Source organism: Pipistrellus kuhlii, unplaced genomic scaffold (assembly GCF_014108245.1).
Source record: "Pipistrellus kuhlii isolate mPipKuh1 unplaced genomic scaffold, mPipKuh1.p scaffold_m20_p_12, whole genome shotgun sequence".
Classification (NCBI taxonomy): domain Eukaryota; kingdom Metazoa; phylum Chordata; class Mammalia; order Chiroptera; family Vespertilionidae; genus Pipistrellus; species Pipistrellus kuhlii.
The window spans coordinates 13863866-13890442 of record NW_023425427.1 but is presented as its reverse complement, the minus strand read 5'-3'; the positions used below and the strand labels follow the sequence as shown (position 1 = coordinate 13890442).

Genomic DNA, 26577 nt, shown 5'->3' with positions numbered 1-26577 from the left:
AACCTGTAAAGCATTTTTATGAGTTTATTTGAGCTAAACTGTTGACAATTCCCAGGAATCAGAACCCTAACAGATTAAGATGCTCCGGAGAATGGCAAGTTTCCATCTATTTTTATACATTGCAATCAAAGGAGGGGACGTAGGTGGGTTACATGACATCCACTGGTGATAGTTTAGAGAGGCAGGAGAAAGCAAAGGTGGGGAGGGCATGGGATTGGATAAAAAATAAAATGATAGACACACATTTAGGTGGGCGCAGAACAGTCAACAGTCAACAATTAACATGATAACAATAACAATGAAGGACCCCAGGGGGTCCACAAAAGTTACCCAGACATTTCAAGGGTATGTTATCATAGACTCAAAAAGACAGATAGGCTCAGTTAAGGTAAAGGTTGGCCTTGTCAGTAAAGATACCAGCCTACGACGTAACTACCCACCACAACTGCTTTAAAGTTTCATTTCAGACCATCCTTTGTGGTGACTTTAGGTCTCTGAGTTTGCAAGACCGCCATGCAGGCCTTCCCTGAGCTTGTCAGGTTAGCATGTGGCTCCTTTGGTCTACACTTTAAATCTCTACACCTTGATATATCCTATCTCATAACATACAAGAAACACGGGCACTGTTTAGGGTCTTCTGAGACATTTTGAGACATTTTAGAGTTGAGAAGAGGTGTTTGAACTCTAGAAACAAGCATATGTTCTGATTTACTAAATAGAGAAATGTTTTGAGCCTAAAAAAAAAAATAATAAGTCTAACATAAACTTTTGGAAAGGTTTAGGCAGATTGTCGAGCATAGAAAAGAAGGCAGGGACCCCTAGGAAGCAATACGAGTTCACTACAAATGTATCAGCCATTCCTCAGACAAGGACAGTAATTCAGTTCATAGATCACGTGCTAGGCTGGGTTATTAGCAGATATATATACTTATTGGTTTATCAGGTTTAAGACAAAACTGAAATCTACAATAATAAAAGCATAATATGCAAATTGACCTAATGGCCGATCAGTGGAACGACAGAATGGACAACCTTCCAGACAAAGCCAGGGCTGCAAAGGCCTACCCTTGCACAAATTCCGTGCACCAGACCTCTAGTATAAATAATAAAATCAACTCGGTGGTATGTGATGTTCTTTCTGTGTTCCAAACCAGTTAACATAGCAGCAATTCTTTGTTCTTTAGAAGTCTGGGTAAAACTGTAGTGAGTCCATCTTGACTAGGGGACCTCCTGTAGTCACCCTGAGGGCAAATTTTTAGTTCTGATAACATTGCCTTTATTTGGAACATCAAATTCTTTCTGAATTCCCTCCTGAAGTTCACTTTCTGTCTTCACAGGTTGAAAATTATTGCCCTTTGAAGAATAAATTTAAAATTTTTTAGAAATACTCAAGTCTATTAAAAACAAAAACAAAAAGGTAAACTATGATCATCTAGTCAATTAGATGAGGGGGTAGGAAAGTGAGGAAGGCAAAGATTAAGAGAATATATATCAACTAGGAAAATTGATTTACTTGGGGGGACGGGGGGCTTATAAATTGGCCCTAAAACAATCTCTAAACAGAGTTTCTTTTTTTTTTGCTTTTGTTTTGGTGTTTGTTTGTTTCATCACCATTGCCATGTACAATAGAATCATGCAATAAGCATCATAAGACTTAAGCAAAACAATGGGGTTGGGGCAAAATATTCAAACACTTTGTTAGTGACAGGTAAAAATAAATAGAAACATACTAAAAAGGGTAGTGCAGGGTCTTTTAAAAATATTTTTATTGATTTCAGAGAGGAAGGGAGAGAGGAACATCAATAATGAGAGAAAATCATTGATCAGCTGCCTCTTGCACACCTCCTTTTGGGGATTGAGCCCAAAACCTGGGCATGTGCCCTTGACTGGAATCAAACCCAGGACCAGCTCGCAGGCTGACATTCTATACACCAAGCCAAACTGGCCAGAGTGAGAGTAGTGAGTTTTATACCTGTTAGGTGATTGAGAAGTTCTTAATTCTATCAAAAATATGGGACTTTACCTTGAAAAAGACCTGAAGTTTGCTTGTGGAAATGGCATCGGAAGGGTTTTAGTTTGTGAGTTACTATGAAGTGCAGGAAGGAGGGTTGTCTTTGTGGTGGGAGGAGTTTCAGGGAGTCATCAGAGTGAGGCCTGCAGAGTTTATCAGACCAAACAGACCAAGCTTTGGCCACATGAAGGGAGGGCTAGGATCTGGCTGGGTATGTGAGGAAAAAACAGCCCCTGTGTTAGAGCCACCAACTCAGTCAGTCTGGGATTCTGCCCTGACTTCCTGGAAGGTTTGAGCTGAGCAGGGTGGGCCACCACAAGTTCAAGTTGGGCTAAACAGGGCTTTTTTGTGTGTTTGTTTGTTTTGTTCAAGTGGAAGGGAGGGGAAAATGGAGGGGGAGAGAGAGAAACATCAATGTGAGAAAGACACATGGATTGGTTGCCTCTTGCAGGAGCCCAACCAGGGCTGAGGATTGGACCTGCAACTCAGATACATCCCTTGACTGGGAATAGGACCAGTGACTTTCATTTGGTGCACAGGCTGATGTCTAACCTCTGAACAACACCAGCCAGGGCCACAAGGCTTTTTTAATGGAGGAAAATACTTTTTAATTTTTAAAAATATATTCTTATTGATTTCAGAGAGGCAGGGAGGGGAGAGAGAGATATAGAAACAACAATGGTGAGGGAGTATCATTGATCAGCTGCCTCCTACACACCCCACACTGGGGATCCAGCCACAACCCAGTAGCTACACTGACTGGAAATTGAACTGTGACCTTCTGGTTCATAAGTCGATGTTCAGCCATTGAGCCATACCAGCTGGGCTACGTTTGCATTTTTAAAGATTATTTTGCTTTCAGATGTTTAAAAATGCAAGCTTAAAGTGATAAGAGAGATTGAATATAGGAAGATACATAGACTTTTCTTTATCTTCCTTTCTTCTAATCTAGCAATGTAATCTGAGTATTAACAATATCTTTTAATAACAAAAGAGGTTTCACTCCACTTCAAGTACATTTTTATATGTATGATTTTTAAAAATCAGGATTACAGACTTTGTCTTCTAATGTTCTGATAGGCTCTGAATCTTACCTCTTTTATTTAAACTTAAATTGAATTTTTAAAACACATAGGAACAAAGGTTGAGGTAGTTTTAAGTTTGTATCTTTTCTTCAATACTTTTGAAAACAAAATTCAAACTTTAACACGAAATGCAAAAATATTCAGTTACCAATAGATTTATTTTTTTATTCTTGTTATGTTATACATGACTTTAACCAAATTTTAAAAGTTAGAAGATCAGCAATATACCAGAAAAAAAATGCATGAAATGTTATTTTTTCAATATACCTTATGCATGCATATTTCCTCGGGGGCGGGGGGGGGGGGGGAGAAACATTTCAAATACTCTTTACCAGCAATTAATTGAATAAGAAATTAAAAAATAAGAAAGGATCTTTATTTATAATTTAACCTTCTTCAAGGAAGTTTAAAGATGACTTATAGAACTACATATAATTCAACAAGGTATTTTTTAATATGTTTTTATTGATTTCAGAGAGGAAGGCAAAGGGAGAGAGAGAGAAACATCAATGATAACAGAGAACCACCTATCAGCTGCCTCTTGTACGCCCACCACTGGAGACCGAGCCCACACCCAGGCATGTGTCCCTGGCCAGACTCGAACCTGGGACCCCTCAGTTTGCAGGCCGACGCTCTATCCACTGAGCCAACCCAGCCAGGGCTCAACAAGATATTTTAAAGGCAAAAAAGGATTAAAAAATTAAATATGGGAAAAGTAAGCCAGGGCTGAAGTACTGTACATTCATGCTTTGATGTTCTGTGTACTTGTTAACTTTGACTTAGGCATCTAACAGACATCGCAAAGAAGGACATAATCAGATCTGTGATTCATAAAGTTTTAAAAGATAAAGTCTATTTAGAGGAGCAACATTCTAAAAAGTCCAAGCATGGAGAAGCTCAATCATCTGCTAACCTAAAATATTTCCTGGTGGTAAACTGAGCTGGTATTCATCAGGAGTACCTGGAATGCAATTCAGGCCATTTCACTCCTCTGCTCTGAAAAGTTCAGGATTTTTCCATTGGCTATAAATGAACTATAAACATCTTGGTCTAATATCTGAGGCCATCCTCAAAACCAAATCAAGATGAGTTCCTGAATGCAGACTGCATTTCTTATTCAATACCAGTGCCAGTCACAGGCCTTTGGGACAAAGTAGGTGTCAACCGATGCTCAAAGACAGAGGGACTGCGGATCAGCTAAGAAAGTCTGTGGAAACCTCTCCAGCTCTCATCTCTCTACCTATAAGGCCTTTCCCTGACAGCTCTTCCAGTTGAATGGTGACCAGTATCCTCAAAGTCAGTAACATTATCTCCATCACCATGGATAGCCACAATAGCATCTCTTTGCATTTGTATAGTGCTCTATAGTTGACACAAACATTTTTTTAAATATATTTTATTGATTTTTTACAGAGAGGAAGAGAGAGGGATAGAGAACCAGAAACATCGATGAGAGAGAATCATTGATCAGCTGCCTCTTGCACACCCCCTACTGGGGATGTGCCCGCAACCAAGGTACATATCCTTGACCAGAATCGAACCTGGGACCTTTCAGTCTGCAGGCTGACTCCTATCCACTGAGCCAAATGGTTTCGGCGACACAAACATTTTAATCTATTCTCAAAACCAGCTTGCTTTGAGGTCTAGCAGGGATCATGATTATGCTCTACAATGCAGAAGCCTTGTAGAAGGTACCTCCTTATTAAGTGGTAGAAGCCATTTCCTCCCCATGTCCACAGCAGGGTGTGGTCTCTTCCTCTCCCTCAAACCCTTGTGGCATTTGATTTACACATTTCTTATGATACTTACCAATAACTCTATACATTTCATATCATGTGTCACAGTTTACAAAACATTTTTTTCTGCATGCTAAATTCCTATTTCTTTTTCATTCTCACAACTTTTAGAGAAAAATAATTAATCCTCTCCTTACCTTAAGGACCCTGCTGCTCTCTCCACACTCTCTAAAAATATAAAAAGTAAAAGCTACTCAGGAGATTACATAAACCACAACTACTATCACATTTACCATCCCCCAAGGACAGCAGAAACCTAATTTTTTCCCCCCTAACATTTCTTTTAGGTTCGTACTCTCTGCCAGATGCTTTATATCAATAGATAAGATAATACTACTTCAATTTACCTTTTTTCTTTGCTCATAGACTATTAAATTTGATTCTCCCTCAAAAAAGCACAACACACCAATTCTGGAAAGAAAAGTGTTTTCCATCTCTGTGGATACTTTGACTAATGAGGGAAAAGGGTAGTGATGCTGGGAAGAAACTGACACCCTTTCTGAAACTCCGCTGCGGTGACTCATTTAGGGACCAGTTCTGGCTGGAGCTCTGTAGGATGGTGTAACACATTGGGTGGATCAAGAATGTGTTGATGAGAGCTGTCAGCTGGGGGAATTTCTGATGAAGACATCACCAGGTCGGAAAAGATGCCAGTAGAGGTAGGGCTGGGGAACAGAACCTAGATGGAGGCCACTACCAGGAAGCTCCTGGGTCTAAGGACAGGAAAGTCCCTGTGCCAAGAGCTGGCATTCCACAATTCCAGGAGGCCCTCTTCCCGTGGAATACAATGTGCACGGTGCCATTGGAATGGTGCAACCCGGGGTCCTAACCTCGGCATCTGGCTGTCTCCCTCCATGGCACTGACTGAGTGCCATAGGGGGATATCCATGTTGGAGACTCTCAACAGAACTGCAAACGCTCAGGCTCCCATCACTCATGGATGATGCCTGCTTGGTGCTTTCATTTCGGTTCATGTAATCACTTCCTGTAACTTCCTGTCAAAGATGTCTGTGTGAGTGTGGGGCACACTGGGATTCTTAGACACACTGAGTGGGAACATGAGGCCCAGTGCCATGTCCAATGTGTGATTCCCCCCTCAGCATGACTCGGACTCTGTGGCAAAGATTCACCCTGAAGAAGGTCAGCTTCAGGTGGACGGTGTGGCCTCCATTCGTGTAGCTATGTTGTTCTGCAGAAAGCATTACCTTTTGAGAAAAGTGAATTAGACATTATTCTAATTCATATCTGGGGCCTGGCAACTATTTCTCACCTGTCCTTTAGCACTGTGGTTCTCGAAATTATCTGCACTTTAGAATTATCTAGAGAACTTTAAAAACACATCTTGATGCCTGATTTCTATTTCAGAACAATTAAACCATGACCTCTGAAGCAACTATATTTTTTAAAAGGTCCCCAAGTGGCCTTGTTGTGCCATCAAGGGTGGCGAATCTATGCTTCAGGTGGTTTTCTTTATTCTTCCTCTGATCTCACCCTCAGCGACAGACAGAGCTTCAGAAGGCTTGCCCAGCTGGAAGAACTCAGTTGTGAAACTGAAAAGGGGACCAATGAGACTACAAAAGCGATGTGACATGCCACTTAAAACAAATATTTACCAAGAGTCACATTCCAGGTCATGTGCTGGGAACACACAATACATAACACAAGGTGCCTACCCTCCATAAGTTCCTGCTCTTGATGGAAAGACAGGTATGTGAACCACTGTTCTGCTGAGCAGCATTCAACTGAGGAGCTGGGGGAGCTCGGCTGGGGAATAAAGGAAAGGCTTGGGGGGAAAGAAGGGATTTGAGGTGGATCCTGAGAGTCAAGCATTGATCAATGGAAAGGAGGCAAGAAGTATTCCAAAGAGAGGAGTAGTCTGAGCAAAGGCATAGGAGCAAAGAAGTGGATGGGCTGCTAGGGAATTATAGGAACCCAGTGGCGCTTCAGGAAATGGTGAACTGTGAGGCTGGAAATTTAAACGAAAAATTGGAAGGCCTCCGAAGCCCCCACAAGGATTGGATACATAGGTGTGGTGTGAGTTTGAATAATGTGTGTCTTAGATGAAGGGAGCACTGTAAAGGTTTAAAGCTAAATAGTGCTATGGCCAGATCTGAAACAAACAGGAATATGAGCAACACGAACTTTGATAAACATATTTCCGGTAATTACTCATCCTGCTCTCTGGCAACCTTCTCTCTGCTTCTCCGCCCCCACTACCCTGGTGACCTGAACACACGTCTATTGTATTCTTTCTGCCTTTTACATAAGTTCCCTCTCTTCAAAATCCTCTTTCCTCCCTTTGAGAACTTCTACGTATGGAAGTCAGCTTCTCTGTGCTCTTTCCTACAGCACTTTTGCAGAGATAGCTAATAATATTGCTTGTCGATGGTACTGTTATTTATTGAGATGTCTGTCTTTACCTCCAGACTGTGAGCCTGAAGCAGGAAGGGCCTTTTGGTTAGTTATAACATCATTTGCAGGCAGCACAAAATTATCAAACATTAGCCTGCTATATATTTGGTCAAATATTTAATCAACTCACCCCTAATGCTCTATCAGGGCCAGACCAAATGATTTCGAAGGCCTTATAGGGCCCCTGGAGGGACATCCCCACCCCTACCTAGAGGATAGGAATGAGATTTTTTTTTTTTTTTTAAGTTTCAATCACCAGGACTCAGCACAGCAGCTGGCACATTGGCCTTCTAGACTTACTGAATGAATGAATGAATGAATGGGAAAGCACTTACCAGGTGTTGCAAAGATTCAAACTCAGTAATGATATTCTTTAGTGTTTGAGTACAAAGATTCAGAAATTTTTTTTCCATATTTAAAACCACTTGCTCAGACTTGGATCATTTCTATTCTGAAGTGTTCACTTGTATAAGCAAAGTTACAATTGCTGAATCTCTCCATTTATTTCCATATAGCAAGCAACACTTCCTTCTTTAGTAATAATCTGTGAAAGAAATATTAAAGTTAATGTTGTTTTTGTCTAGTATCACTCAGAAAGCCCCTGCAATCTATCGAGGCCCACAGAAGGGAAAACAATCCCCTAGGGGGTGTGACAATGGGATTTGGGGGCTTGCTGGGCTGCAAAGAGGGGAGGTGGGGTTCTCTGTGAATTTTGTTGATTTTCAATTCTTGAAACGTATTTCACTAGTTGGGGGATTAAAAGGTTTCCTGGTGAGAGTGTCAATTGCCAAAGGATTGAAAGTAGATTCTATAATCCTATAAAAGAGAGCTCCAGCAGCTTCTCCAACAGGAATCTAGAAATATTTGGTATCTTGGAAATCATTTTGGTCTGTTGTTACTCTCTTAGTTCTTCTATAACAATCTTGCTGCCCCTGGAAGAAATGGCAACTTTCATGAACTTAATTTTTGCACTTGTTACTCTCATATTCTGTTTGCAAAGCACTTTGTCTATTTCTCCTTGAGGTTCTATTGGCTTTTCCTGCGCTTATTTTAATGTTCTGTTGTTAGGCCCATATATATTAAGAATTGTTAGGTCTTCTTGGAGAATTAACCCTTTTATCAATATGACCCTTTTTATCTCAGATAAATTTCCTTGTTCTGAAGTTTGGTTTGTCTGAAATTCATATATCTACCCTCACCTTCTTTTGATTCCTGTTAGTATGGTATCCCTTTCTCTTTTCAAGCTTTCTGTTTAAAGTGGTTTCTTGCAGAAAACATAGTTGGGTTATGTTCTTTTTGTTCACTTTGACTACCAAACTAACAAAAAAAATTGGTGTTTTTGAGCATTCATATTTAAAGTGGTTATTGATATAGTTGGCCTAATATTTACCAGGTTTGTAACTGTTTTCTATTAGTTGTACTTGTTCTATATTTTCTCTCTGCCCCTTTTCTGGTATATCAATTATACTTCTTTTTAAAGTTTTTTTTTTAGTAGTTACTCTTGAGTTTATAATACATATTTCCAACTAATCTAAGTGTACTTTACAGGTGGTACAAGAACCTTAGAACAGAGTATTCCCAACTCCTCCCTCCTATCCCTTAAAACATTGCTATTATTGCTGGGACTGGTTTGGCTCAATGGATAGAGCATCAGCTTGGGGACTGAAGGGTCCCGGGTTCGATTCCGGTCAAGGGCATGTACCTTGGTTGTGGGCATATCCCAGTAGGGGGTGTGCAAGAGGCAGCTGATCGATGACTCTCTCTCATCGATGTTTCTAACTCTCTATCTCTCTCCCTTTCTCTCTGTATAAAAATCAATAAAATATATTTTTTTTAAAGAAAAAGAAAAAAAAGAAATCAAGCATTGGCTTCCCTGCTTAAAAAAAAACAAAACAAACAAACAAACAAAAAAAATTGCTATTATTTATTTTATCCAACACATTGTTACTATTATTACTTTATCTATTATCTATTATCTATTATCTAGAACTGTTATCTATTAGATCAATTAAAAATAAGAAATAAAATATTTTATTTTAACTTCATTTATTTCTTCTTTTGGGCTCTTACTTTATGTAGATCCAAATTTATGATCTATATTATTTTTCATCTCTCTGAAAAACTAATTTTAACATTTCTTATTGAGCAGGTGGGCTGAATATAAATTGCCTTTTTTTTTTCTTTATTGTTCCTTGACTTTTTTGTCTATTATTTAAAGTATTGTTCCTTGACTTTTAAAGGAAAATTTTGCTAGATAACAAATTTCAGGTTTGTATTTTGTTGTTTTTCCCAACACTTTAAATATGTCTCTTCTTGCTTGCATGGTCTCTGATGAGAATTTTGATGTAATTTTTTAAATATATATATTTTATTGATTTTTTATAGAGAGGAAGGAAGAGGGATAGAGAGTTAGAAACATCGATCAGCTGCCTCTTGCACATCCCCTACTGGGGATGTGCCTACAATCAAGGTACATGCCCTTGACAGGAATGAAATCCAAGATCCTTCAGTCCACAGGCCAGCTCTCTATCCACTGAGCCAAACCGGTTTCGCCTTGATGTAATTTTTATTGTTCCTCTATAGGTAAGGCATTTTTCCCTCTGGCTTCTTTCAAGATTTCCTAATTATTTTTTGAGTTTGAGAACAATATATATAGTTGTAGATTTGGAGCATTTATCGTGCTTGGTTTCCTATGAGCTTCCTGCATCTGTGGTTTGGAGTCTGTCATTAATTTTGGAAAATTCTCAGGCCTTATTGCTTAAAATATTTCTTGTGTTCCATTTTTTTTCTCCTCTCCTTCTGGCATTTCAACTACATATATATTACATCTTTTGAAATTATCTCACTTTTTACATTCTGTGTGTGTTTTCTTTGCATCTCAATTTGGGAATTTTCTATTGATGTATCTCAGACTCACTGATTCTTTCCTTGGGACCATATCTAGTCTACTGACAAGTCCATCAAAAGCTTTCTTCATTTCCATTACTGTGTTTTTCATTCCTAATATTTCCTTTCGACGCTTTCTTTTTTCTTTTCTAAAAAATTTATCTTTATTGTTAAAAGTATTAAAAATGTCCCCCTGCTCCCTTCTTTCTTAGAGTTTCCACCTCTCTGCTTACATTAGCCACTTGCTCTGCATGTTGTTCACTTTTTCCATTAGACCCCTTGCCATATAAATCATAGTTATTTAAAATTCCCTGTCTGATAATTACAAAAGCTATGCCATAGCCGAATCTGATCCTTGCTATGTTTATATATATATGTGTGTGTGTGTGTGTGTTATATATATATACAGATGTATATATATACATACAGATGTATATATATGTAACATACGTATGTATATATATATATTGATTTCAGAGAGGAAGATAGAAACATCAGTGATGATAGAGAAGCATTGATCAGCTGCCTCCTCACTCCCCCCTTTTATATATATATATATATATATATATATATATATATATATATATATAATTGATTTTTTACAGAGAGGAAGGGAGAGAGATAGAGAGCTAGAAACATCGACCAGCTGCCTCCTGCACACCCCCCACCGGGGATGTGCTTGCAACCAATGTACATGCCCTTGACCGGAATCAAACCTGGGACCCTTCAGTCCGCAGACCGACGCTCTACTGCTGAGCCAAACCGGTTTCGGCATGCCTCCTGCACACCCTTTACTGGGGATCAAGCCCATAACCTGGACATGTGCCCTTGACCGGAATCAAACTGGGGACCTTTCAGTCTACAGACCAATGCTCTATCCACTGAGCCAAACCATCTAGGGCCTTGCTTTGTTTCTTTAGACTACACTTTTACTTGCCTGTTAACAGTGTTATCAGTGAGGAGCTCTCCATGTCCCCACCTGTGGCCAGTGGAAGTGACCTTCTTGCAGTGTCACAAGAAAAGGAATTTTCTGTGACTTGCATAGGAAAATGAGTGATATTTATTTGTGTGGAATTAAATTTCTGAGTTCCCAAGGTTCTCTCTCCCTCCATTCTGCCATGGAAGAAGTCCAGCTGTGTTATCAGTGGGGCTAGGAGTAAAGGTGTTGCCCATTCCATATTTGCACAGTCCAGTCCAGTCTCAGGCTAGCTTCACTTGTGTTCCCAGCTGCAGCCCGGTAAGTGTGGGGTCCACATGGCCATGGGCCATGCAGATTCTAGGGCCACATAGCTATGGAGGTAACATGGGTGAGGGCAAGGAAGCAGGAGCAAAGCCAGAGGAACAAAAGAGAGAGAATCCCTTTGGGGATTTTAACCTTCTAAGATTTCATGAGCTTGCAGTGGCTCCACCCTCTCTAGCCAATTATCTTTGTTCCAGTTTAGACTGACAAGCACTTTCCCTACTTTATCTCAACTTTACTGAGCTCGTATCAGTCTTCCCTTTGTTGGATCTCTTCCTCCAGTGATCTGCAGGAAATGGACCAGTGGTTCCCTGGGGATTGTGAAATTGCAGCTTCCTGGTGAAGCTCCCTAGATGGTCATGCTTATAAAGTCTGGCCTTCCCTTTGCTCCTTATAAAATAAAAGGCTAATATGCAAATTGACCAAATGGCAGAACCACCAGTCACTACTGTGTTTCCCTGAAAATAAGACCTAGCGCAACTTTGGGAGAAAAAATTAATATAAGACACTGTCTTATTTTCGGGGAAACAGGGTATGATGTGCACTGACCACCAGGGGGCAGACACTAGATGCAGGAGCTGCCCCCTGGTGGTCAGTGCATTCATGGGGGGAGCGCCACTCAGACAGAATTTCTGAGCCAGGCTCACGGCTGGTAAGTGCAGTCTGTGTCTGTGGCAGGGCTAAGGATGTCTGACTGACAGCTTAGGCCCACTCCTCATGGACATCCCCTGAGGGCTCCTGGTTTGCAAGAGGGCTGAGCGACCTCCTGAATACATGAATTTTGTGCACCAGGCCTCTAGTTATTAATAACTACTCTAGCTACTTACAACAGTAACAATAAGCCTTGTAATTTTTGGTTAAAATCCATTTATAATGTATATGGGAAGTGAGGTGAATTGGCTTTTAAGGTCAGGTTTTATGTTAATCTGTTTAGGATCTGTGTTTAATGTTTGCCATACAAGTAGATATCAGAGGCTTCAATTTCCTTCTTTGGATTTTCCTAAAAAACTTCTTATATACTAGTAGAGACTGCACAATGCAGATCTTTCAACTGTAACCCAATTATTTTACTGGAGCCCTGTGGATGTGGTGGTAAGGTGAATGGTGAGGGGCAGTATCTATAATCTTGTTTCAGTCTTTAGTGGGCCTGTGTCCTTGGGCTGTGACCTTCACAAGTATTTCTAATCTTTCCCCCCTATTGGGAGAAACAGGAAGACTAGGAGGGGCTGGAGTTGGATAATGACTTCCTCTTCCCCCCCCCCCCCCCCCCCCCCCCCCCCCAGCTAAATATCTGGCTAAGTCTTTTCCTCCCTTTGAGTAGGCCTTTCTTGCGGAAGAAAACTGGGTATATTTAAGAAATGGTTTCTTTTCTTCTCCTCTGCCAGAAACATGAAGGTTTTTTTTTTCATTGTCTCTTCACCTTGAGAATCTGGTGAGGTTCCCGGAGGAAAAGCCATGGACATGTCCCCCTAAGACTACAGCTCCAGGAGTTTCTCACTCACACACTAGTCCACACTCAACCTCTGATATCTTGTCAAAGTTACTGTTTAAATGTCCTTACCAGCTTAAGGCTCCAGGGGCTTCTGTTTCGGGGAAGCTGATCGTGGCTATAATTCTCTGTATTTGCCTGTCTCTCCCGATTCTTGGAGGAAGTTTGCCCTGCAATCTCAATTCTCTTATGACTCCAAGAAAAGTAATAGGTTTTCAGTTTGTTCAGCTCCTTTTTTTTTTTTTTTTTTTTTTAAATAAGAATATGATGACAGCAGAAACCGGTTTGGATCAGTGGATAGAGCATTGGCCTGTGGGCTGAAGGGTCTTGGGTTCAATTCCGGTCAAGGGCACGTGCCTTGGTTGCGGGCACATCCCCAGTGGGGGTTGGGGGGTGAGCAGGAGGCGGCTGATTGATGTTTCTCTCTCATCGATGTTTCTAACTTTTTATACTTCTCCCTGCCTTTCTGTAAAAAATCAATAATATATATATATATTTTTTAAAAAGAACAGAGTAACAATTTTCAAGTTCTTCGCTTACTTTTTAACTTATTTTAGAAATTGCCTTTCAAGGTTTTCTTAATGTTCCTTGACCTTCAATTTCTACCTCTACACCCATTCCACTGGAGGACGCTAAGAACTGAGTTCCCTTTGTGACTTGTGAGGACAATGTCATTAGTGACTAGATTCTAACTAAGCAAGTCATCTTAATATTCACAAACACACATATAAAAACAGGCTGGGTGTGGAAGTTAGGCCATCACCTATAACCTGGACATGGCTTCAAAGCCAGCCACCTGCGTGTTCATTGATGGCAGCTGGTACAGCAGGAAGAACGTGGGAAGGAAATTAGCAAACCCAGTTGAAGTTCACACTGTCATTAACTGGGTGAACTGGAGTGAGTCACTTAACGCTTTGTGTTGAGCTTCAGTGTCACTAGCTATAAAACTGAAACAAGGACAGTGGCATTAAGGTCTCCATCAGTTTTGGGGGAAGATCACAGCTTATCTGAGCTTCAATTTTTGCGCTTGTTACAACGAAGTCTTGTACCCCTCTTCACCTCACAGTTGTTGTGTGTGTGTGTGTGTGTGTGTGTGTGTGTGTATGTGTTTTGTTTTTTGTGTGTGGGGGGGGGCAAGAGTGGGGGCGAGAGGGAGAAGGTACAACCTTTCTGAACGTCAGTTTCTAAGAACACAAAGCCAGCGCAAGTAAAATTCCTAGAAAAACAGAGGAAAAGGAACAGAACATTTTTGCAATATGCAGAAGGTTACACAAATGTGAACTGTCTCCTACTTAACACACAACAAACTGACTTAAAAGCATTGATGTGTCTCTTCCCTTTCTGGTTCCAGCATGACTCCCCCGTGGCAGAAATCAAGGCCACTTTTGAAAAAAAAATTCGCCCACCCTGTGTTCCCACCTGCGCGCTGGCCACGCCCCCCAGGGATGGGCCCCGGCGGAGGGGGCGTGGCCTAGCCGGCCAGCCGGACGCGACGCCCCGCCCTCTTGTGCCCGCGCCTGCGCCCTGCGCACCGACCGCTCTCGAGCGCCCGGGTGGGAGGTAAGGGGCTCGCGGGAGGCCGCCGCGGGGGCGTCGGGCCCCGGCCCTCAGGGCGGGCTGGGCGCGCGGGAGAGGCGCCCCACGGAAGCCGGGCTTCCCTCGTCCCTGCCAGCGGCCGTGGGGGCTCCTCTCGGCTCCAGGCAGTGGCGGTTTCGTTTTGGGGAGCACTCATCGCAGCGGGTGTAGAGAGGCGGCCGGCGGGACGGCTGTGCCGGCCTCCGGAGGTCGCGGGGTGGAAAAGTTCCCGGCGCCGGCCCTGCCCGTGACGCGCTGTGGGCGCCGGGTCCTCAGGGTCCCCGGCGGCTCGGACCCGAGACCGGCCCGCGCGCATCCGTGCCCCGGCGGGGGGCGGGGGGCGTGTTGTCCCAGGTGCGCCGCGGGGGACGCTGCGAGGGGTGACGCGGGGCTCGGGGTGCGGAGGGGAGGGCCGGGTGCGAGAGGCCCGCGCCTCCTGTCAGCCCGACCGGCCGGGAGGTGTGGGCTGAGGGCTCCCCTTTCGCACATTCGGGGTCCCAGGCTCAGAGAGGAGACCATATGGTAGGACCCAAGGCCTGGACTTTCCAAATTCGGGACACCGTGCCCCAGGCGGACACTCGGGGCGACCAATGTAGGGGGAGAGGGTGGGGCGGCGTTCCAAAGATTTTGGATTTTGGATTTTTGTTTTGTTTTCTGAGAAATGGGGCTTTTGGGCTTTCATTTTTTAAATCATTTTTTATATATATTTTATTGATTTTTTTACAGAGAGGAAGGGAGAGAGATAGGGAGCCAGAAACATGGATGGGAGAGAAACATTGACCAGCTGCCTCCTGCACACCCCCCAACCGGGGATGTGCCCGCAACCAATGTACATGCCCTTGACCGGAATCGGACCTGGGACCTTTCAGTCCAAAGTCCCAGGCTCTATCCACGGAGCCAAACCAGTTTCGTCTGGGGCTTTTAGATATAAATAATCTTTTAAGTGATTTAGTTAACTCCCGGCGCTATTTCCTCCTGGGAAGCGTGAGCATCCTGGTGCTCAGCTGATGCAGTTAAGTGCTGAATGGTAAAGCGAGTAGCGCCTGGAAACCCCTCCCCCGAGGTGTTTGTGCCCTGACAAGGTCGCAGTTCTTTGGCTTCTAATAAAAATTTTTAAAAATATATATTTTATTGATTTTTTACAGAGAGGAAGGGAGAGAGATAGGGAGCTAGAAACGTCAGTGAGAGAGAATCATCGATCAGCTGCCTCTTGCAACCCCTACTGGGGTTGTGCCTGCAACCTAGGTACATGCCCTTGACCTGAGTCGAACCTGGGACCTTTCAGTCCGTAGACCGACGCTCTACCACTGAGCCAAACTGGCTTCGACTGCCTGCTAAATGTTTGCCCTGTTTATGTAAAACATCAGTTTACTTTAAAAACGTATATATATAGAAGCCCCTTAAGAAAAAAAGACTTTGTTTTGACATAATTTTACAAATATAGAAAAGCTATAAAAATAATACAGAGTCCTCTACAGCTTGCTTTAATGTTGACACCTGTATAATTGGTACAATGATCAAAAGTAAGACATTGACATACGCCCAATTCTATACCAATTTTCTTCAATTTGCCACCATTTTTTATACTCTTGACCTTTTTCTGCACCAGGAACCAATTTAAGACCCCACATTGCATTTAGTTGGCATGGCTCCTTATTCTCTTCCAATCTGTGACAGCTCAGTCTTTTTCTGTCTTTCATGATCTTTATGCTTTATGGTCAGTTATTTTGTCAGTTGGGTTTTGCCTGAAATTTTTTCATGGTTAAGGTTGTGCATTTTTGTTGATACCACAGAAGCATATGTGCCCTTCTCAGTTAATCATTTATGATGTAACCGCACTGTATTTTATATTACTTTTGATTGTTTAGTTAAGGTTTGGTCTGCTGGAATTCTCTAATGTAAAGGTACTATGAAAAAAAAAAAAAAGGTACTATTGTACTTTACATAGGGAACTTTGTAAACAATTGATATCCTGGGAGAGAACTTGTAAACTATACAAACATCCTATTTCTCCTCAAACTTTCACTTTCTTATTTTAGCATCCATCAATGGATCTTGCCTTCAGTAATTATTATTGTAATGGTATGTTGGTGACTTTGTTTCCCTCACTTCTTCATTTATTAATTTAAGTACTTCTGAAGGAAAAGCTGCCCTTCCCATTTATTTATGTGATATTGTTATTTATTAGTATCGGTATGGATTCATTTATTTTTTTATTGTTTATTCTATACTCTTGTCATTTATTTTATGTTCACATTGTCCCAGCTTTGGCCTTTGGGAGTTTTTTCAGTGTGCATCATAGTGCCTGTTTGACAAACCTCTATCCTTTTTTTTTTTTTTTTTTTTTTTTTTTTTTAAGAATTTCTGGCACCTTAAGATGGGTTTATCATGCCCCACCCCTGGAATCAACCACTTCTCCAAGGATCCCTGGTTTTTTGTTTGTTTTTTAGAGTGTTACTTAAACACCAAGATCTAGATTAGGCAATAGGAATGCTCTTTGCTAATGGGGTATCATTACTTGTAGTGCCTGACACACACACACACACACACACACACACACACACACACGTAAGCTATTTATATATGGAGATACTTATAGAGTATGGAGATATATGTGTGTGTGTGTGTCTATATACACATATATCCAGGCATAAACAAAATTTTATATTTGTGTATATAGACATCTGTGTATATATATCTGCATATATATTATATTTATATATATATATATATATAAAATAAAAACAAAAGTTTATTCTAGTACCTCTGATTCTAATCTAACACCACAGGATTCATTCTGTTCTCGCCCCTTACTTGTAATTTCTTTGACAGTAAGAAATCTGGTTTTCATTGTCTACAAAATATTTTATTTCAATCCTAGTAGATACATAATTTCAGTATTTCTAACATTAATGTTAGACAGATAGTTCATAATTTATGTCTATTATATGTTACATATAATAAGAAAAACAGCCAAAACCGGTTTGGCTCAGTGGATAGAAAGGTCCAGGGCATGTACCTTGGTTGCGGGCACATTCCCAATAGGGGTTGTACAAGAGGCAGCTGATCGAAATTTCTCTCTCATCAATGTTTCTAACTATCTCTCTCCCTTTCTCTCTGTAAAAAAAAAACAATAAAATATATTTAAAAAGAAAAACATACCTGATAGTAAAACCAACATTTCACATGAGCTGGCGTTTCATGAAAGAAGACATGCAAATGGCTAGTACCGTGGTCAGCAAACTGCGGCTTGTGAGCCACATGCGGCTCTTTGGCCCCTTGAGTGTGGCTCTTCCACAAAATGCCACGGCCTGGGCAAGTCAATTTTGAAGAAGAGATGTTAGAAGAAGTTAAGTTTAAAAAATTTAGCTCTCAAAAGAAATTTCAGTCATTGTACTGTTGATATTTGGCTCTGTTGACTAATGAGTTTGCCGACTACTGGGCTAGTAAATCAATCCCATTAGTAATTTAAGAATCTCTCTCTATACAAAAGTTTAAGCGACCTTTCCAACCTAACTACCAGAACGACAGGTTGACTAGTCGCTATGATGTGCACTGACCACCATGGGGCAGGTGCTCAATGCAGAAGCTTCCCCCTGGTGGTCAGTGTGCTCCCTCAGCCAACCTCCTGTGGCCAGCCAACCTCCCACTCCTTCCCCTGGGCAGCCCTGAGCACTGGCCAGGCCTAGGGACCCCAACTGTGCACAAATTTGTGCATCAGGCCTCTAGTTGAAAAATAAAACAAGAATGAGACACCATTTTTGTGACCAGTTAAATGTCTAAGAAGAATGATAATAGCAAATATTAAATCAATAAATGGGCATTTTGATGTGTTGTTAGTGGGAATGTCAATAGGCACAGTCTTTTTAAGGACATTTGGTATCAAACATTCTAAAAAATGTGTATACCTACTAATTTTCAAGGTATTTAACTTAAAAATATAACTATAGATGGTATTTTGATTTATGTGTAAGGAGGGTAATTACACTGTGGCATCTATATTAATAAAAGGGTAATATACTAATTAGACCCAGTTGACTGGCCATCTTCCAGACATCCGATTTTCATTCAGACAAAACCATGGTGGTGGGGCTGAGGCAGAGGCAGTTAGGGGTGATCAGGCCAGCAGGGGAGGATATTTGGGGGCAAGATCAGGCCAGTAGGGGAGGGTTGTTGGGGACAAGATCAGGCCAGCAGGGGAGGGCAGTTAGGGGTGATCAGGCAGGCAGAGGCAATTAGGGGCGATCTGACTGGCAGAGGAGTTAGGAGTGATCAAGCAGGCAGGCAAGTGGTTAGGAGCCAGTTGTCCTGGTGTGAGAAGGATGTCTGACTGCCGGTTTAGGCCCCTAAACTGGAAGTTGGACATCCCCTTAGGGGTCCCATATTGGAGAGGGGGCAGGCCAGGCTGAGTACTCCCCTCTCCATTCATGAATTTTGTGCACTGGGCCTCTAGTAGTTTATAATGGAGGTAAATTAGAAACAATCTATATAGCCAACTATCGATGATTAGTTAAATTATAGAACATTTATGCCAAGTAATACCATGTGTTATAAAAAGATGCATTGTAGCCCTGGCCAGTGTAACTCGGAGTGTCATCTCATACACCAGAGGGTGGCAGGTTCGATCCTCAGGCAGGGCACATACCCAGGTTGTGGGTTCAATCCTGAGTTAGGATGAGTGTGGGAGGCAACCAATCGATGTCTCTCTCTAACAATGATTTTTCTCTCTTCCCTTCCTCCCTAAAATCGATTTAAAAAGAAAAACAAAAAACATATCCTCTGGTGAGAATTAATAATAAAAAGATGCATTGTAGAAAAATAATTTTAATGGAAACATTTTTATTATATGTAATCAGGTTATTTAAAGACCCTTTCTTTAAACCCTTTCTTTATTCATTTTATTTGTTTATTTACCCAGTAACAGTATACTTTATTATATTGATTGCTCTTTGCCATTCCACTCCATTGAGTTTATTTTCTTTATTGTTAAAGTATGCACTTTAGTAGTTCTTTTAATCATAGGCTTGGTAATGAACTCAGTCTTCATATATCTGATAATTATTATTTTTCCTTCACTTCTAAATAATAATTTTCCTGGGTATATACCAACTCCCTTAGCTCTTTGAAGATATTCGTAACTTTTGATATCCTGCTTTGATGAAAAGTTTGCTGTTTTTATTGGTTTAGTTTATCTTTTATCTTTGATTTGCTTTTTAAGATTTTTCTCTTTGTCCTTGATGTTCTGCAGTTTCCCTTCCATATGTTCAGATAAATTTTTATTTTTCTATTTATGCTAGTTGGGGTTTATGTGCATCTTCAATTTGAGGTCCTACATTCTAATTCTCAGCATATTCTCTTTGAATAATGAATGCCTTTTCACCACTTTACTCTTTCCTTATGGGACTCCTTTTTGTTGTTGAGCTTCTCATTTTATCCTTTAGGTCCCTAGTTTTCTATTTATATTTTGTACCTCTTTATTCCTCTGTGTTCGGACTGATATCTTTAGCTACAGTGTTGAGTAAAAATTTTAAAGTGTACTTTTTACTTGGTTTATTTTTAGATTGGTCTGTTACTGTTTCATAATATCTAATTTTTAAAAAAGATTCTATTCTTTCCATTTTACCTTTGAATATTTTTAATGTACCTATTTTAATTTTCTTTTTAGATTGCTTTATCATTTCTAGTTCCTTAGTGAATTTTTCTGTGTTGTTGGGTTTGAGGACTAACTCTTTTGGCATTTAACTTCATGTGTCTCTAATTCCCACTCACTATAGGACTCATTATTGGTGTCTGGAGATTTTCCTTTTTTTGCTTTTGAACTTAAACATTAAATTCAAATTACAAGTAAATAAGGTAGTCTGTATAACCAACACTTCAAAATTTTCAACTGTGAAAGAAAGAGAAACAGAACATTACTTAGAATAGTTCTTAATGTTTCTAGAGTGATAGATCTCTTTGATAATCTCATGAAAGCAGTGGACACTGTCCTTCAAAATAACTCAAAATACATACACAATTTTTCATAAAGATTTAGTGATTCCACAAAGTCTTTTTGTGAACCCTTATCTCTGTGGACCCTGGTGTAAGACATAATAACCCAATGGAATTAACATGGGCAATGAATTAAAAAAAAAAAAATATGGAAGAGGTTGTGGCTAATGAGATGCATGGAACTGTGGTGCATAACAATGGTTTTAAAGCTTGGTTAAGCAGTGGAGCCCTTTATTTATATAAAATCTAATAAACTCAAGTTTGTGGGATCCTGGAGCCTGCTCGCTTGCCAATCCCTACTTTCTTCTACCCTGGCCTCAAATGCATACCCTTGGACCTTGTGGAATACTGGTAGTAACCTCTTGTGAATTAGAAAGAGCATTTGATTGTATGCTGAGGAATCCTGGGTTCTTATTCCAGCTGTGTCACTAATTTTTTTGGTATTGTTTGTAGACAGTGCTAATCACTGTAAGAAAGGGAAGAGGCAATTAAAGGATATTGATGAAAAGAATTACATACTATGTTATAGTATACTAGAGGACCAGTGCACAAAATTTGTGCAGGGGTTGAGGGGGGTGGGGCTCAGCCCAGCCTGCAACCTCTCCAATCAGGGACCCCTCAGGGGAAGTCTGACTGCAAATTTAGGCTCAATCCCAGGGATCGGACATCCCTCTCACATTCCGGGACTGCTGGCTCCTAACTGCTTACCTGCCTGCCTGCCTGATCGCCCCTAACTGCTCCCCCCTGCCATGCTGGCCTGGTTGCCCCCAATTGCCCCACCCCCACCGACCTGGTCACCCTAACTGCCCCCCCCCCAGCCTGGTCGCCCCTTACTGCCCTCTTCTGCCAGCCTGCTCACCCCCAACTGCCCCTCCCAATCCCCACCGGCCTGGTTACTTCCAACTTACCCACTCCTGTTGGCCTGGTTGCCCCTAATTGCCACTCTGCCAGCTTGGTCGCCCCCAACTGACCCCTGCCAACCTGGTTGCCTCCAACTGCCCTCTCCAACCGCCTGGTTGCCCCCAACTTCCCCTCCTGCCAGCCTGGTTGCCCCACACAGCCTGCTGTTCAGTTGTTTGGTTGTCCCTCATGCCCGTCGCCCCATGCAGCCTTTGTTCAGTCGTCCGTCCATTAGTTTCGGTCGTGACTTTTTATATATATTAGAATAATTACATAGGTACATTATGATAACATTAAAATGAAGATTGACAATGGACACAAAACTCTGGGGAGGGTGGGTATGTATGGGAGGGGGCAATGGTAAAATATGTACACAGATAATAATTTAATTTTAAAAAAATGAAGATTGATACAAGCAGAAATGTTAAAAATGAATTTTTTCCTCCAGTTGTACCACTTGACACCTTTTATATTTTCTAAACATTCTAAAGGAAATATATATTATTTTTTTTCCAATGGTCTTAATCTTTTTAATTTTTATTTTATTTTTGTTGTTGTTGTTGTTGTTGTTTTTAATATGTTTTATTGATTTTTTTAATATATATTTTATTGATTTTTTTTTTGCCCCCCTCCCTCCCTCCCTCCCACACATCCCCTCCCTCCCCAGAGTTTTGTGTCCATTGGTTGTACTTATATGCATGTGGAAATATATATTACTTTTGATCAGAGAAAAAGCTTTTCAAATAAAAGGTTTCTTGAAAAAAGTCACTGAAGTTCATCATTAAGTTGAATATGTATTTAGAATAAATTATAAAATTACCTAATAGGAACACATTTGAAAACATTCGTAAATAAATATTTTCCTTTTAGGTTTTTCTATATGAGTAGAGAATACAGTTGTTGCAAGTAGAAGACAACATATTTTAGGATGTCTGAAGATGAAGAAAAAGTGAAATTACGCCGTCTTGAACCAGCTATCCAGAAATTCATTAAAATAGTAATCCCCACAGACCTGGAGAGGTTAAGAAAGCACCAGATAAATATTGAGAAGGTAAGTTTTTCTATTTCTACCACAAAAAATCATGTACATATTCAGATTTATATTTGTTGTACATTTTAGCTAAATTCAGAATATTAAATAAGCTTTGCTGAAACATCTTGCTTCTATTGATTTAGCAACATTCTTTCATCTGTGCTTTTGTTGTTGTTGTTGTTCTGCAAATACCCCTTATATTATTATTTTTTTAGGAAGGGATATAAGAATAGGATCTGCATCTTTTTAGTTGTACATACTGACATATTAAGCAATTGATAATTAAAATACAAACAATTTGATAATGCACTAAAACATGAAGGTGGCAAACTTTGGCTGAGGGGGCCTATCTTAATTTTATTCATCTGATGGCAAATGTTTTGAACCTTGTGTCTGTCAGTAACTCCTAATCTCTTCAGATGCATTAAAGAGGCAAATCATTATGTGATACAAGGGAATTTCCCAATTTCACTGCTTTGAGGAATGACTCAAATTCAGAAATATTGTCAGTAGGGGTGTTGAACTCAATCAGAGAAGGGGCCAAAATCTAAAATCCAGCCTAAATCGCGGGCCGAATGGTTTACTGAGCAGTCATAAACTGTCATTGTGATGGAAACGCAGTGGAGTGCAGTGATGACAGTGCGGTGCGGGCCACATTGCAAGGCCTGGCGGGACGGATTTGGCCCGCGGGCCTTGTGTTTGACACATGTGGTCTAGAGGTCAGTTTAGGAGATAAGTAGAGGGAAGAACTAGTCTCAGGGACTCTGGTGGAGGTTGCATAGAACCTAGACTGGCCAGGGTCTGGTGGAATGATTATGGTATTTATGGGAACATCAGGTTTATTCAGTACTGAGCATTGATTTTGATATTTTATCTTTAATTGCTGTGGGACAGATTAGTGGTATTTTATCTTTCAAAAGAACCTTCCTCACTATAAATTTTAAGCTATATGCCCTCTGTTGATTTGGGGAGTGGGATAGAAGTGATCATTAAGCCTTTATCAAAAATATTTATCACCCTCAACCTACTACCTTACAAGTTAAAAGAGCATCAGCTTTTTCCTCCATATGTATCTGTCTTCCTAATATTTAAGTATTTTTTTTTAAAGTATAGAAAATAAATAGCCCAGCCAGTGTGGCTCACTTGGTTGAGAGTCGTCCCATCAGTCAGGGCACATGTCAGCGTTTCGAGCTTGACCCCCAGTAGAAGGTGAACAAGAGGCAGCCAATGGCTATTTCCATCTCTCCCCCTTTCCCTTTCTCGTTCTTAAAATAAATAAATAAATAAATAAATAAATAAATAAATAAATAAAATAAAAACACATTTTAAAAAAACTATAGAAAATGAGTGTCAAGAATATTACAATGAAAATTTCCATACAAATATGAAGGTTTTCATACAAATATGAAGGTATATAATGGGGGTGAAGGCCTGGTGAGGGTGAGGTCTGGGGCTGGGTGGAAGAGGGCAAAGGGGAGGGAAATGGGGACATCTATAATAGTGTCAGCAATAAAAATTTTAAAAAGCAAATATCAAGGTATCTACAATTCAAGATTCATATTTTGTCATTCCTTAATTCCTGTTGTGTTTTTTTTTCTTAATTTCTGTTTTATTCATAAGCAATAAGTACTGTGGCTTTTAAATAAACCTTCACCCCAGGCTATGTTTTATTGATTTGAGAGAGAAAGAGAAACATCTATGTGAGAGAGAAAAACATTGATTCTGTGCCCCAAATGGGGATTGAACCCACAATCTAGGTATGTGACCTGACTATAATAGAATCCAACTCACAACCTTTTTGGTGCATGAGATGGCACTCCGACCAGTGGAGTCACCCGGGACAGAACTATGACTTTTAAGGATGGAAGAGTTCTCCAGTAAACTGGTTATTCTGGTCATGAGCATAAACAAATTAAAGGGTTCCATGCTTTGTTTAATTAGGAAGGCTCATTTTTTAAAAAAAATATATTTTATTGATTTTTTATAGAGAAGAAGAGAGGGGGATAGAGAGTCAGAAACATCGATGAGAGAGAATCATCGATCACCTGCCTTTTGCACACCCCCACTTGGGATGTGCCCGCAACCAAGTACATGCCCTTGACCGGAATCGAACCCGGGACCTTTCAGTCCGCAGGCCGACGCTCTATCCACTGAGCCAAACTGGTTTCGACAGGAAGGCTCATTCTTTTAGTACTGTAACAGCATAGAAATAGAGTTGCTTACTTTTGATTGATTAGTTCAAATTCCTGAGCTCATTTTGAAGTGCTTGATTGTAAAGATGACAAAAATTTGCAGAATTGATTATGAAAGGCAGAAATAAGTAGACTATGTTCTATTGAGACCATATTTTCCTCTTTATTGTCCTATTTTACATTTGAGGTTTGGCATGTTTTAGATTTCCTTTTTATTATATTTATTCTATAGGAAAGTGCCTGCTGGTATCTTCAGAGCTTAAACATATGTATCATCCAGCCATCAGTGTAAAAGTCAGAACCCTGAGAGAAAGCTGGGTTGGGATAGGAATGGATCTATTACTGACTTGGTTAGTTGTACCAGACTTTATAAGAAAATTATTCTAGAGTTATATTGAATGTTCTTTGCCAGAACAGTATTTCTTTGTTGTTGTTGTTTTTAATTTTTACTTACTGTGAAAATGTTAGACAATATCATAATACTTATAATTCACAATATAAGTGATATTGTTTGAAGCTAAGCAGTTAAACTCATATTGATTTATGTTTTATTCCATGCTCTTGATCATTTTACTTATTCTAGGATTTCTAGTTTAGTTATGAAAGTGATTTGGTATTTATATCAGATTGAATAGCATATCTTAATAGATAGTTTATGGCAATGTAAAATTATATAAAAGCAGCAGTGTTCACTGTGGACAGGAGTTAAGAACTAATTTTGGACTTCAGGTGTCTAATGGCGCCTCACTTTAAAAAAGGCATATTTTCCTGGGTGAAGAGTGTAGAAAGATAAAGTATTTATTATGTTAGCCATCAGTCATCCAATATGAATTTAAAAGAAGAAAGTCAGACTGAAGGGAAATTGAAGGTAAGCCTTAGTGGAGTGATTCTGCAATATCTGAAAACAATGAGAGTAGTGTGCTGTGGACACCTGGGACTATATTCCATAGGTCCTTCAGCAGTACATTTTATTATACGTGATAGACTTGATTAGCATTCAACTTTTTGGCTAATGTAAGATAGACGTAAGAGTAGTGAATAGGAACAACAAGCTTGGAACATAATTTTTTTGTTTCATATTATAGGGACTTGAGGGAAACATATTGTGTAGCATGTACTGATTTATTGATCTATAGTTAGCATGCAAGTTTGCAGGAAACTCCAAATTAGTATAGGAAATAAGACAGAAGTTTTGTTTTTGCTTTTATATTTAATCTCATAGAGACAATCTAGGGCTACAGTGGCAGCTCAAAAGTCATTAAAGGTCCTGGCTCTTTTTAACTTACTGTTCAAATCTCAAGTTATTTCTGTCTCTTTTTTTAGAGAGAGGGGAAGAAAGAGAGAGAGAGAGAGAGAGAGAGAGAGAGAGAGAGAGAGAGAGAGAGAGAGAGAGAGAGAGAGAGAGAGAGAGACACCCCACATTAATGTGAGAAACACCAATTGATTGCCTTCTGCATGCAACCCAACTGGGGTTTAAACCTGACTGGGAATCAAACCACCACACTTTGTTGTACAGGACAAACATTCCACACTGGCCAGGACAACTTGCATATAAATGGCAACTGCAGCTCTTACATTCCAGCTAAGATGAAATAATGAGAACCATATTTTTTGGTGTTTCCCCCCCCCCCCCCTCTTTCAGTAATCTCTCAATTCATTCTTCCTTTCCCTCTTCTCTCTTCTTCTTTCTTTTCTCTCTGTCTCCCCCCTCCCTCTTAGCTAATATGTTTATGTTTGGGTAGGTGACTGAGGATTTTTGTGGTAGCTAGTAATAATCACTTTACTGATAAAAATTTTTTGTTCCTTTTCTTTCTCTTTTGTGTAGTATCAGAGATGCAGAATCTGGGACAAGTTGCACGAAGAGCATATCAATGCAGGACGTACAGTTCAGGTAAGGCTATGTTTCTAGTAAATCAGTTTGTAGACCGACTTAAGAAAATTTTGTAAAATGAATACCCTTGTAGCTG

At 40.3% G+C, this 26577-nt stretch overlaps 1 protein-coding gene across 4 annotated transcripts in view; it reads left to right on the top strand.

Annotated features, from left to right (window-relative positions):
• The first annotated feature begins 14363 nt into the window (after window positions 1-14363).
• STX17 (syntaxin 17) overlaps window positions 14364-26577 on the top strand; it is a 36354-nt gene continuing 24140 nt past the window's right edge. For 2 of the 4 annotated variants that reach the window (XR_004987097.2, XM_045579957.1), the window contains exons 1-3: window positions 14364-14479; window positions 22256-22436; window positions 26436-26501. Coding sequence is in view for 3 of the 4 variants with exons in the window: in XM_045579957.1 (XP_045435913.1) it covers window positions 22314-22436; window positions 26436-26501 (189 nt within the window). In the remaining variant the exon portion in view is untranslated. Of the gene's footprint in view, window positions 14480-14991; window positions 15017-16238; window positions 16262-22255; window positions 22437-26435; window positions 26502-26577 lie in introns of those variants that run through there. The other 2 variants (XM_045579959.1, XM_036433211.2) reach the window with 2 other exon arrangements.